Source organism: Sander vitreus, chromosome 9, assembly GCF_031162955.1.
Source record: "Sander vitreus isolate 19-12246 chromosome 9, sanVit1, whole genome shotgun sequence".
NCBI lineage: Eukaryota > Metazoa > Chordata > Actinopteri > Perciformes > Percidae > Sander > Sander vitreus.
Genome location: NC_135863.1, coordinates 2,830,867 through 2,844,516, shown reverse-complemented (window position 1 = coordinate 2,844,516; position 13,650 = coordinate 2,830,867). Strand labels below are relative to the sequence as shown.

The window sequence follows — 13,650 nt, the reverse complement described above, 5'->3', positions numbered from 1 at the left end:
GTCTCCTGGGTGAAAGTCCTGTGTTGTTTGATCCATCCACCACCCCGAACCAACCTCCCTGCGCGGATTTTCGCCTTATCAGTACTACTTGCTACCGTAATCGTTCTGTGATCACGAAATATGCTTCCCATTGAAATACATTACTCGTGCTCACCACACGAAAATAACGACATTAACATGTTCAGTACACAAATCAATAGATTCAATAACGTGACCATTTCACAAACTGCCATGAGACTGGGCTGAAATACAACAAACCACTCCAGCCAATCGCCGACAAGATGGTTGGGGGAGGGGGTGGGGGTTAGTGACAGTTAGTCAGTTAGTCATGACAGTTATGGAAACATGGGGGGAGGGGCGAGCTTGCTCTGTTTTGTTTGAAATTTACTTGGAACGTCAACAGAAGTGACCATGCAGGAACTCACAGTGCACCTTTAAAGGTTCTCTGAATAAATAAACAATTCTGTTTACATACTGTTTCTCATCAAGACATTTGCGAAACCGAATTTTGGCACAAAAACGGTTACTTATACTAATGTTTGAAGCCTTTTAATTTGTATTGTAAAACCCTCCTGATAACACACAAAGTCATGTCGGAGTGTTTGTGGTGCTCGGCTCAGCGTTGTCCCTGGGAGCCTTGGTTTGGGTGCTAGCAGGGCACACAATACAAACAAAACAGCACGACTACTAATCCAAAAAACTCCACTGGGTGCCCTTAAGTGGCAAAACAATTAATTGACCAACGCTGTCATTTTTCTGGTGAGGCCAGTATCTAAAAAATGCCAAAGGCATACACACATACTTCATTTCTACTCTTGTAGTTTGCAGCAACCAGCTGTCTCCTGTCCCCTCTGCTGTCACACTTCATCCCCACCTCTTCCCCTCACACACACCTGGTAGCTATTTACCATCCCCGGTCTTCGCTGCTCACCTCTCGCCCAAGTACGAAACCTGTGCCTCTTGAAACATCCCTCCACCCAGGCAGCCCTTTAACAGCCACCATCATAAAACCACATCCACTCTTCCTCCCCCTCCCTCCCACCCTTACCCCTCCTCTCAAATAGCCAGAAACCCCCCCCTAACCGGTACCTCACAGCCTACCCCTCTGCTGGCGGCCTCTTCTTCCTCCTCCTCATATCACATTTACCAGCTCAGTGTATTTCTAAGCCATCTTTTATGCGATTGTCAGCATCACACGTGGCAAGGATTAGTCCTCTGTGATGGATCAGCCATGTCTGCAGTAACTGATTTTTTTTAAACTTTTTTTTCTCTCTCCTGTGTTTCCGAGTCCAGAATATGAGGTCAGAGGCCGTTCTGATGGAGTTATGATTCCATTAATTACCCTATAAATTGCCATAAACGGGAAATGGACCCATCCATCTCTGTTGAATCAAAGGCCTGAAGTTCCAGTTTTCTTGCGAGGAAGCATAGCAGCACCAAGTTGCTTCCGTATGTCTAAACAATCCCATCATGCCCCGGTGCTGCAATCTGACTCTGCCCGATTCAATTATAAACTTCTAAACTTCTTATTTCCCGAGCAGCGCTTCTTCAGCCAATGTCAATACAATTAGCGGGACATTTTGCTCGTAGAAAAATAGGTTTGTCAGTGAACAACTAGAGGGATTGTAGTGTTCGTACATTCGACTGGGAAACATGCGGTTGTGATTTTAGACTCAGTCAGTGCCACTCTAGGGTAAACATTTTAATTATTACATGTCAATTAGCAGGTTCATCAAGTGTTTGCTTGTATGTCAGTGCAGGGTGGTGTATTGTTGAGGGTCACTTTTAAAGATCCCCCCCCCTAAAATCTTATCAGTTTATTTTTATCTTTATTGTTTTTCTGTTTAATCTGAAAAAGCTGGTGAAACTTGCATATAAAAATTGAAATGAAGATACAAAAGATAAGCTGATAAACTTAAAAAAAAATTTGCAGAGCAAACCGGGTAGTTTTACCCCATTTGTTGTGGGTTTGGTCATTGTGGAGCTCATTTTCATTCCACCTCCATTTTTGTCTCTGGTTACTAGATGCATCTTTCGTCACTGCATCAAAATAACTGTGTTTACTATCAAATATCTTGGTCAATCTTTCTCAAAGGGCATAACAACTTTTGGGTCTATAAGGACATAAAATGTGGGTGAAAATACAAAAAGAATCGGTGTACTTTTTGGGTGAAAATCTTTTATATTCTGTAATGTGGGAAATTAACATTTAACATTTAAACAGGAGTCAGTAAGGTGTGTGTGCGTTTAGAGAGAAAGCAGACGCGTGTGTGGTCAGGGTCAATGACCCTTTGGGGAACAGGAACTCATCTGACCTGCAGAGAAGCATCAGGCCTGTTAAGGAAGTGAGCAGAGACCCATTGTCTCAGTGTCTTCAACACACATACACAGCGGTTCCTATATTTTAACCTAATAATTAACAGTTTGAATGCTTAAAGCAGACCGGCACACACACACACACACACACACACACACACACACACACACACACACACACACACACTTGCACGCGCCTAAACTGTCTCACACACACATACACTTGTGCATTCTGAGGACGCCAGGGGTTCAGCTGACACCTGGATCAACAGCAGCTCTCATCCCTGTAAAAAGAGAGGAAAACATCACAGAGACAGATTCTGCACAGCCCCATATGGGCTATGTCAATGTGGTGTGTGTGTGTGATGTGAGAAAGCTCCGTGTGTTTACAGATAATCTGACTCAATCGAGAATTTTCTTACATTTTCTAGACTGGGTGGCTGTCTTGTGTTGTGTGCACGGCGGGCTCAACCGCTTTTGCGTGGGGATTTCTCAATACTTGCTTACACATTACATTCAGCCTGTGACTCACCAGTACGCTTTTCTCTGTGTGTGTCAGAGACATGTTTTGGAAATGTGGCCATCCGTCTCCTTTCGTTTAGACAAACTATGTCTGGGCATATTGCAGTTTTGCACCAACTCGTCTTCTAAGTTTCATTTTCATTGTAGTAAGTTTGGTCCCCTCTGATCACTGCAGTGTTTCACTTTCATTCCCATTTGTCAACTTTTGCCCCTTCTGTTATCCTAAAGATATCTCATAGATCCATTGCACTAAAGTTATTTCACTAGCCGAGATAAGTGTGTGTGGTTGCAGAAGGACTTTCTCGTTCGTCGCTGCTGCAAAGCTCCCTGTTGCCATCTAGTGGACTCTGCTGCTCGCCTAAGGATCAGACGCAACTGATCCCAGTGTGGCCGATGTAAACTCACTTCACCCCAGTGCTCACAAAGCCCACAGATATTTTTTCCTTACCCTGGAAACAAGGGTGTATTCTCTCAGCTGTGGGCCATGGCAGAGATGGATCAGAACACAAATAAAGAAAGGCCGAGAGGGACGAGGGAGGATTGTTTGGTGTGAAAGCCTGCTGAGCTTTTTGAGGAATGTGGAATTATGAAAATGGCTTATTTGATATCTGAAGTATGTTGTTTCTTTTCCCTCCAAGTTCATTTCTCATCTCTCCCCCTCCCCTCCCCCCCTCTCGTCCTTTCATTATGTCTGTCAGTGGGTGTCGGCGCTCTGGACCCAGAGGGGGATACCCGTCCGTCGGCCCTCGGCAGGCTCAGCCATACTGCGTCTCTGAAGAGAGGGGGCAGCCTGCGAACACCACGACCCAGCAGTGAGCACCACAATCACATTACAGCTCGCCCACAGGCTCGGTGCTTGAGAGGGGCTTCCCTGTCTGAGGCACACTCTGAGTGTGCATTTGTTTGTTTGTGTGTGTACAGTGCTTAGGGGAATCACATTATATAAGAGTTATGCGTTAAGGAACTACAGTGTGTCTCTTTACATCAGGCAGTATGGTAAAAGTACAAACAACTGAAGCCTGGTGTGCCTGGAAATTAAAGATGATTTGATTCTTTGATTTACAGAAGCACTCTTGACATTTTTAAGTCAGTGCGGTTTGCTAGTTTATCCTTTTTAAGTCCCCCATCACCTCCCAGCACAGCATAGATAAGTATTGTGTGCCAGTGAATGTGTGTGTGTCTTTGTTCCAGCCTGGCGCTTTGAAACCCCGCAGCAGGTGCAGTTTGTGGAGAAGCTGTCAGATGTGGTGATCGGTCAGTTGCCCAACTTCTGGAAGCTTTGGATCTCTTATGTTAATGGAAGTCTTTTCAGTGAGGTAAATACCTGAAAAGCTTTTACAGTGACAAGTGAAAAAGATACTGTATACAACACACAATGGATGGGTTTCACCCTTATCGCAAAAACATTTTCTCCCGCCTACCTCTCGTGGTATCCAGCCATTCAGATACTTTGATATCCTTCTTTGAGGTTTCTCCTTCCTTCCCAAAACAATGGAGGTGATTGGAATTTCCTTTGTGCTGCTCAGAGTATCTTTTAAAATCCACACCAACACGTCTGTCCAGTAGTGTCCATATTATTCTGGAGAATCCACAGAACACACCGTCACACAAAGAACAGAATACAAATGTTCCCTGTGAAAGAAAATAGTTTTTGAGTGGAGTGGCTCTTTAACTTTATGGTTAAAAAAAACAAAACAAAAAAACGTTGTCGTGACAAACCTGACGAGAATAAAATCTTGTTTCACTGCAGCTTAACATTACAGACATTTATTGATTATTTTATTTGAGGGGTTTCCTTTTTGGGGCCTAATATAACCACATTACTCGGTGTTTATAACATAACGTTGATGGATTGAAATTGAATTTGATTTGCCTAACAAAAGCACTACAACTTAAAGCGTAACTCTCGCCAAAATGCAACCTAGGGTCTTTTTGTGAATGTACAGGAGTCAAACTTTCGTTTAAAAGCATATTTAGGACGGAAGCGCCACTTTTAAGATGTACCATATTTTTGTTTTTCGGTCAAAGGGCCTTTTGAATGGGAGTGCTAGGGGCACTGCTCCAAGTATCACCAGGGTCTCTACACCTTAACTACACCGGTGCACAAGGGATACACTAAATCTGTGGCTACTTGTTTTGATATCGACCCGTTTTGACTGCCGAGGTGGTAGCAGCCGGAAACAACAAGAGCTACGTGGAGTTGTTCAAAACCTTTCTTTTTAGTAAACTCTGTGTACACAAACAATGTTGTCAATGCTTTCGTTAAGGTGTAGAGCCCCTGGTGATACTTGGAGCAAAGTTTCATGTTGTGTCGAGCCTTCTTAGTGTTTTAAAAATAACTATTTTGAGACTAGCATAAAAGTGCCCCTAGCACTCCCATTCAAAAGGCCATTTGACCGAAAAACGAAAATACGGTAAATCTTAAAAGTGGTGATTCCGTCCTAAATATGCTTTTAAACAAAAGTTTGACTCGGGTACATTCACAAAAAGACCCTAGGTTGCATTTTGGTGAGAGTTACGCTTTAACATCAACACATAATATTTAGGATGCTATGGTTCTCTATGGGATCTTTTGACAAACAAATCCCAAATTGTTCATGTTAAAAAGTTATAACAGTTTTATTTCTGAAGGCTTTGATATAAATGGTAAAATAATAAAAAATGACCACACCATTATAATACAGTGTTTTGCCTTGGGGTGGCGTTATAATTAAAAGGGATTGATCTGAGGGTATTCTGGTGGCCTAGTGGTTAAGACTCATATCATTTTATTTTGTGACAAATAAAATTGATTGATATAAGTGCAATTTCCGAACTTTGATTGTGGCAGGGGACCTTTTGTTGCTTGTCATAACCGTTTTTTCTCTCCTGGTGATTCCTGTCTGCACCTGCACTGTCAACTATGGAATTAAGGCAAAAAAAACAGATGACATTAAACATTTCTTGTTTTGTTTTTCTTTCTGCAGACTGGAGAGAAATCTGGGCAGGTGGAAAAATCCAAGAAGAATGCCAGACAGAGACAGAATGACTTTAAAGTATGCTTCGTTGTGACTGTTTACACAAAAATGTTATTTTGAGATTCTTACTCATCGGCTGTCCTTTTTTTAAAAAACTAAATGCCACCTAAACCTTGTTTGTACGTCTCACTGTGTTTTATAGAAAATGATCGAGGAGATGACCAACCGGCTGGTGAAGCTGGTTCGCGGGGCTCTCCTCCCCACCACCCTGCCACACGGGGAGCTGAGTTTCTACGGAGGCTGGGAGAACAAGACGGAGCTCACCGGAGCCTGGCTCACACAAATCATACACACCGTCAGGTTTGAATATGTCTCATTGATTATGTGCAGACATGGTTATATGCAGGATTTTTTTTTTTTTTTTTTTACTTTATGCCTGCCATACCATTTAATGACCTCCCTCTTTCTCTCTCTTACTTTCTCTGTTTTTGTTTTATTTATTTTTTTATTTTTTCAGGCAAGTCATTAAGAACAGCTTCTTATTTACACTGGCGGCCTGACACTCAGGGAAAGGGAAGGAGGGCTAGTAAAAGAAAATACATTAGAAATACATACAGTTTAAATGAGATGAAATACAATTTGAAATACAACACAGACAGCAGTAAACACATATACCGAGAGGAACACACAGGTACATGGGTGAGTAAGAGAGGGAGAAACCATACAAATGTTTAGCTGGAAAATGATGATGTGGAAAAGCAACTGCATATGTCAATGAACAAGGATGATATTGCGGTTTTGGAAATTAGTTTGTCCAGTTTGAGAATCTTTTTTGCAGAGCGTTCCAGTCGCGGAGCGGCGGCAGATTGAAAAGATACGAGACCAAGAGGCAGGGCTGGTTTTGGGAATGCTTAATTGAAGATGAAGTGAGGACCGGGTGTTGTATGTGATAGACTTTGGCTGCAGCAGGTGACCTAAGTAAGGAGGTGATCGGCCAAGAAGGGTCTTGTAAATGAAAGTGAACCAGTGAATCTCACGGCGAATGTGAAGGAAGGGCCAGTGGTGTGTATTGAAATGGGAATTTGTGGCAAACGGGATAGAAGAGTGGTAAAGAGTATCGAGTTTTGATAGAGTGCTATTGCAAGCAACCCTGTATATAGCAACACCATAATCTATCATGGGTAGAATGGTCATTTGAATGAGAGTGAGTTTGGCCGAAGGGCGGTGAAAGTGGAGCGGTTTTTGCAAAGAAACAGCCGAGTTTGGCCTTGACCTTAGATTGCAGCTTTGAGATATGGATGAAGAATGAAAGTGACGTTTCCTTTGTTGTCTCTCGTCCAGGGCTTGTCACGAGGCTCTGTCTGCTCTGGAGATCCCAAACGATTTGCTGCAGGTGATCCAGGATCTGCTGCTGGAGCTGAGAGTTCACTGCCTCATGGTGACCCTGCTGCACACTACCGAAGGTGAGCAGGAACAGTAACGGATGGCAGAGGCTATAGGTAGGGCTCGTCCTTTTAGGTTGTAAGTGATCATCGAAAGCTTTTCAAAAGATCCGTTTTGTCTCTCCAGGCACATGTTATGTTCTAAACAAAATGTCATCTTAGTTGGTGAAAAATACTGAAACACTGACTGGAAAACAATATCATTTGTGCTGCAAATGTTTATAATTCTGTTTTGACCTGGATTTTGGTATATTTGATTTTTAAATATATTTTTTTCGAGCTTATAAAAAACGATTTGTCAAATTCTGAACTACCTACTAATTCGAAGCAGATTTTATTGAAGTGTGTTCGCACTGGAAAACTAAGTATATGTGTTAAGTACGGTATACTAAACCCAATCACTACTCTACTGTATATTTCAACAGCTCCAGACCCAGAGGATCTTAGAAAACGATTCACTATTTCATTTTGTATCTTTAGAAACACATGGAGCTTTCTCTTGTTAAGTTTAATTGAGCGTGTCATACTGAAGCAGTTTGATGTGTGCATGTATTGTATCATGTCCTGTAAACAAAAGAAGGTAAAAGTATACTGGTGTTTGTGTGATAACAGCAAAAACAGTATACTATAACAGTTAGCATATATTACCTATTGTATACAAGTAGTATGTTGTATTGAATTGGGACAAGCTGAAAGATCTTCTGAAGATTTATAATATTGTCTTTTGTACAACACAGACAGTAAAGACGCCTCTGTTTTTGCTGCATTCCTCCTTTGAGTATTTGGTGGTCAGTGTCCTCAACTGCCACATTTTACCTTGTACAGCTCTAGGGTAGTAATGGAGAAAGTATTATGAGACTAAAACCAGACATGTTCGGTTTCACTTGTGGTTAGGCATGGTCATTTTGAGAAAAGTGACTTGTTTTCGGTTAACTTCCCCCCCGCACTTGCATCAAATTGTGGTCTCGTCAGCAAGTGTTTGATTTTATATCATGTTGTGATTTTCCCTCGGAAACTCTTAATTCTGTTTATATTTTCATTTGTAATTACCCCGTGTGAAAGTGATGACACTTAATAGGCTTTTTTTTTTTTTTGTCTGAGTTCAATAAACTGTAGAGAGGTTTCTAGTAATTGCCCTTTCGGTTCATATTTGTGGTTTTTGTACACTCAGATGTCAAGAGGCTCGCCGAGAAGGAGGACTGGGTCGTGGATAATGAGGGAATCACCAGCCTGGTAAGGATGTGCTGTTTCATCAAGCAGGATGTCATATCATAATGAGGAATTGGAGACTCCACGTGGCAGTCAGATACACATTCAAAAGATACAGATCAATATCAGTATTGCACTTTAAATTGCCATTTCACACTTTCTAGTCGGCAGCGTAGGTAGTAGGCCTTCTTCTGTTCTAAAACAAGAAAGAAATCATTTTTACTAACAATGTCAAATGTATTTATATAGCACATTTACAGTAAACAACTGTGGTTGACCAAAGTGCTGAACAAGACAGAATACAGTGGCACTCATAAGTTTATGAACCCATGCTAAAGTTGACTAAAAAGAGGAATAAAAAAAATCATCTTTTGGAAGTTGATCTTAATGCCTCAATTAAAAAAAAATGAGGAAAAATCCAACCTTTAAGGACACCAATTTTCTTTGTGAATGAATAAAGTATCATAAATAAATAAATGTCCTTCCTTAAAATACAGGGGGAATACACAAGTACAGCCCTATGTTAAATTCCCATAGAGACAGGCAGATTTTTATTTTTAAAGGAAAGTACCCCATGCCAGTCTCTAGTTATGGTGAAGGGTATGTGATGATGTGGGAGGGGGGGGGGGGCTATTTTAATTCCAAAGGCCAAGGGAACTTTATCAGGATGCATAGTATCCTGGATCCATGAAATAACTGGCCTTTAAAAATAAAAGTCTGCCTGCCTCTATGGGAATTTAACATAGGGGTGGACTTACTTATGCCCCCTGTATTTTAAGGAAGAACATTTATTTATTTACGATACATTATTCAATCACAAAGAAAACTGGTGTCCTTAAAGGTTGGATTTTTTCTCATTTTTTTAATTAAGGCATTAAGATCAATTTCCAAAAGATGATTTTTTTTTTATTCCTCTTTTTAGTCAACTTTAGCATGGATTCATAAACTTATGAGTGCCACTGTATCAAATACAAAAATGATCACGTAAAAATACATAGTTACAAATGACATGAAACAACATACACCGTGAAAGAGATTTGACGCCCACACTCAGCTAGGACCAAAGGCCAGAGTAAAAAGGTGTGTCTTTAGCAAGGACTTAACCCGCCTGTTGTCCTCGGGTCAAATTTGACCCATTTTTAAAAAGTTTCTATATCAGAAATTTGGGTTTCTTTTAACCAAATTAAAAACTACAGCTACAGCGCTCTTCACAAGTAAAATACATGATCAGTTCACTTCTTTCATTGAATTTGGGTGTTTTATTCAATTTAATAGCATTTGGAGAAAAAATAATCCTAAAAGAACTTTGAAAAAAGTGTCAAGAATGTCGGAAAGAGATTCAATAAACGTGGGAAGAAAAAAAACACAAAAACGCTCAAAAGGCAAATCGACAAAGACATCGGGAAAAGTGACAAAAACGTTGAGGTTAAAGCGACAAAAGTGTTGAAAAAAGACGACCAAAACAAAACGTTGCATGGTCGACGGGAAGACAACACAAGGGTTGAAAGTATATATAGTCTGCGCCTCTAATATACTTTTGTGGGACATCCAAAAGCAAGTGGTTGGTTGACCTCCAGTGTTCTGACTGGTGTATCGCAATGTAACAGTTCAGCCAGATACAAAGGGGCCAAACCATTTTAAAGCCTTTCAGACAAGCAATAAGATCTTAAAATCGCTCCTGAAACGTACAGGAGAAACAATGAAGGGAGGCCAGGACAGGTGTTATAGGTTCCCGTTTTCTTGTACTGGTTAAAAGGCGAGCAGCTGCATTCTGTACTAACTGGAGCCGATTTAGTAATGAGTGATCGATCCCAAAGTATAAAGAGTTGCAGTAGTCTAACCGAGACGTAATAAAAGCATGAATAACGTTCTCGAAGTCTTTAGGAGAAAGATAGGCCTTCATCTTTGCCAACGGTCTCTTCCTGGAAAAAGCTGGATTTGACTACTAATTTGCTAATCAGAGATAACCTAAAAATGACTTCTGACCATAAAGACACAGTATAATGTGTCTTTGTTTAGTTTTTTTTGTCATTTTCTTCATCCATAATGTTTGCGCATCCCTGCTGAGGAAGCAGATAAAAATTGTAGCCTATTTTCAGGAGCCAGTTTTTTGTAATCTGTGTTTTCTCCTTTGTGTTTTTTGCAGCCTTCACAGTTTGAACAGTGCGTGGTCCAGATGCTGCAGTCACTCAAAGAGCCCCTGGAGATCAAACCTGGAGAAATGAATGTGAGATTCTTACCTGCAATCATCAATGCAAATTAGGTGCTGGGTACTGAATTCAATACTTTTTAGGCACCGACTGGATTTCCTCCTTTTAGTATCGAGTATCGAAAAATACCTCGTCATTCAATACCAAATTTCAATACCTTACGGAGTAAATCTCATCAGTGTCAGTGAGCCAATAAACACGCAGCATGCTTCTACCAAGATCTAATAGTGTTGGTGATTGGCTGTCTAACGTTACAAAACTCTGCTTTACACACACAGACAGGGCTTACGTAGTAGGAGCTAAGAAAAAAAAAAGATTTGTGCCGTAATGTTGTAATTTCAATTTGGTAAAATGGATTTTATAAAATTGGTATTGTTTAGAAACCGGTATGGAAGTCACGGTATTGGTATCATTACTGGTTTTGAAAATTCAGAACGATACCCAGCCCTAATGCAAATACAGTAGCAGAAGTATTCATATGATGATCATATCCACAACTCTAGCCTCCTCAACTCCCTTATTGGTTACCAGTTTGTGTTTTGCGTTTTGGTACATCAATGTAATATGTTTGGCCAGTCAGAAACATTTGTTTTTAACACTCTTTGAATATGTCATACTTGAGCTTGTGGGTGTTTCACCGTCGCAGCACACTGTCCTCTTAGGATCGGTCAAAGCAAAGTATGGATAACTGAACTAAACGATAGCATAAAGTGTAGTCAAATCAAATCTTATCTCTGAAGTCCCAACAGTTGCAGCTGTAGCTAAGAACATTTTCAGTGTCAAGGGAACCCTGACAGTGTTTAAATAATTGCATTTTTTTCCTCTCGTGATAAGTCTTCTGTGCACCTAACGGAATCATCGTAAATAACTCTCATCATTGAGCAAAGCAGTCCTGATTATGATTTTAGCAACAATCATACAATCCTAATAAATGAAGAAAGTGATCGTATGAGATTGTGCTCACACAAAGAAACCATTCATGATACTGCTCTGTTTTTAGGATTCATTATTAAACTTAATTCATCCTTAAAGGGACACTTTAAAATAGGAGTAGCGGAGCCCAGATACACAACATATCATGGCAATAAAAACACACAAAACGGAGTAACACAATGTCTGATTTGATGTAACTTGAACAAGATAGTAAGACTATTCTGATGTGTCTTACTGTCTTTTCTTCAGGTGCTGCAGTTGGACCAGGTGCAGGACCAGGCCACAGAGCTCAGTATGGGCATCATGAAGGTAAGAGCTGTCAGCCTGCAGCCACAATGACAGATATGGTTACATTATGGATGTTTTGACCGACACACAAAAAGCACAGAAAGCCGTATTTAACGTAACTGGATTCATAAATAGAAATTCTGAAAAAACAAGACATCTCAAAACCATTTAACATGCAGTAGACCCACAATTCTAGCTCTTCATTTTTGCTTTAAAGGAGCCTTTACACTGTGTGATCCTGGGCTGTCTGAGAGAAACGTACTGAAATCTTTGGTTGTCAATCAAAACGGTGAAGAGTGAAAAGCAGGAGCATTTTAGAATGACGGCTATGCAGCGTAAACTTTATTTCCTATTGTCCGATTTAGAGCTTTGACATCCAAAGACCTGCTGCGTCAAAATTCTGATCCACTTCCCTCCCAATATTTAGTCCCACAATGTGACTGATTTGCAATTTTTTTAAAACATGACTGCAGCTCGAGTTGATGACTGTGCTTGCATCAGTTTTTAGCTGCGACCAGCTTTTGTGGCCACTTTTTGGCATGGAGGTTGTGTGTGTGTGTGTGTGTGTGTGTGTGTGTGCGCGCGCGCGGGTGGGTGGGTGGGTGTTTTATGTGTACGCTAATGAACACATGGGTGCATACACGTACATGCTCGCAGCTATCGCAAATTTGCAGCTCGAGTTGATGACTGTGCTTGCGTCAGTTTTTAGTTTTCGTTGTTTCGTTTAGTGTATAGGCGCCATCGAAATGATAACCTGCACAGCTATTGCGCCTTATAGTATATACACTGTCCACTGAATCACCCACCTTGTTGTGTTAATGTACCTAAGGTCTAGGCTAAATCTGTTGTGAACTGAGCCAGTTTATCATGTAGAGTAAGATATGAGGATGGCACCTCTGTTGTGTGTTACACGCCATGCCTGACAAGTGTGTTCATGTGTTCAACGCAGGTTTTCGTAAACTCCTTGGAGCATCTGAGCACTAAAACTGATGCAGACATTAATATACCTCAGTAAGTATTTGGATGACTTTTTCATATCTTTGATTATAGTGTGCTTGACTCTGAAAATGTCTTACAATCTCTCCTCCATGTGCAGCAACATTTCAGTGGACCTGTGCTCTCCAGATCGGTTTACTGGAGTTCACGAGGGCTTCAGTCCAACATCTGTAAGCGTGATGTTTTTTTTTTGTTTGTTTTTTTTTTATTATTATTTCCTTTAAACTGTTTGGGGTTAATACACCTGAAATCACACATCTGGCGTGGGCTTTGTCCTTTACACAACAGGACAAACACGTGTCATACTCATTCAAACCACAAAATGTTATCAGGCTGTTTCCTGGTTGTGGACAAGAAGCAGATACGTCCTCATTTCCTGTAACTAGTTTGATATGTTAGTGAAGGGGGTTAAGCGCAGGGGAGGAGGAGGACGAGGAGGAGGAAGAGCAGGGCGTAGAGTGCTTCTGGTAAAGGGAAATGGAGCAAGGTGCGGACGGGGTTTCCCCAGCCCGAATGTGCGTAGTAGAGGTTAGGCAGCAAAACTCGTCTATCATGATATGAAATCTAGTGTCTGGTAAGTTGACAAACTAGAAACCACCACATACAAACAAGGATGGTACCTGGCTACCATTACTAGATAGATATATGGTGACATCAGCCCACTGAAGTCTCCTATTTTGTCTGCAGTCAACATCAACCACATAATTTGTGGTTGTCAAAATGTAGGCTAACCATTCTGTCATCCCTCCTGTCAGTGTTTGTGTGCTTGTGTTTTGA

General features: G+C 40.9%; 1 protein-coding gene across 1 annotated transcript in view; it reads left to right on the top strand.

Annotated features, from left to right (window-relative positions):
* exoc2 (exocyst complex component 2) overlaps nucleotides 1-13,650 on the top strand; it is a 56,161-nt gene that overhangs the window by 35,523 nt on the left and 6,988 nt on the right. Inside the window, exons 12-21 of the mRNA XM_078258351.1 lie at nucleotides 3,537-3,650; nucleotides 4,030-4,154; nucleotides 5,805-5,873; nucleotides 5,998-6,155; nucleotides 7,137-7,258; nucleotides 8,409-8,470; nucleotides 10,593-10,673; nucleotides 11,839-11,898; nucleotides 12,827-12,888; nucleotides 12,974-13,043. Of these exons, the coding sequence (XP_078114477.1) occupies nucleotides 3,537-3,650; nucleotides 4,030-4,154; nucleotides 5,805-5,873; nucleotides 5,998-6,155; nucleotides 7,137-7,258; nucleotides 8,409-8,470; nucleotides 10,593-10,673; nucleotides 11,839-11,898; nucleotides 12,827-12,888; nucleotides 12,974-13,043 (923 nt within the window). The remainder of the gene's footprint in view (nucleotides 1-3,536; nucleotides 3,651-4,029; nucleotides 4,155-5,804; nucleotides 5,874-5,997; nucleotides 6,156-7,136; nucleotides 7,259-8,408; nucleotides 8,471-10,592; nucleotides 10,674-11,838; nucleotides 11,899-12,826; nucleotides 12,889-12,973; nucleotides 13,044-13,650) is intronic.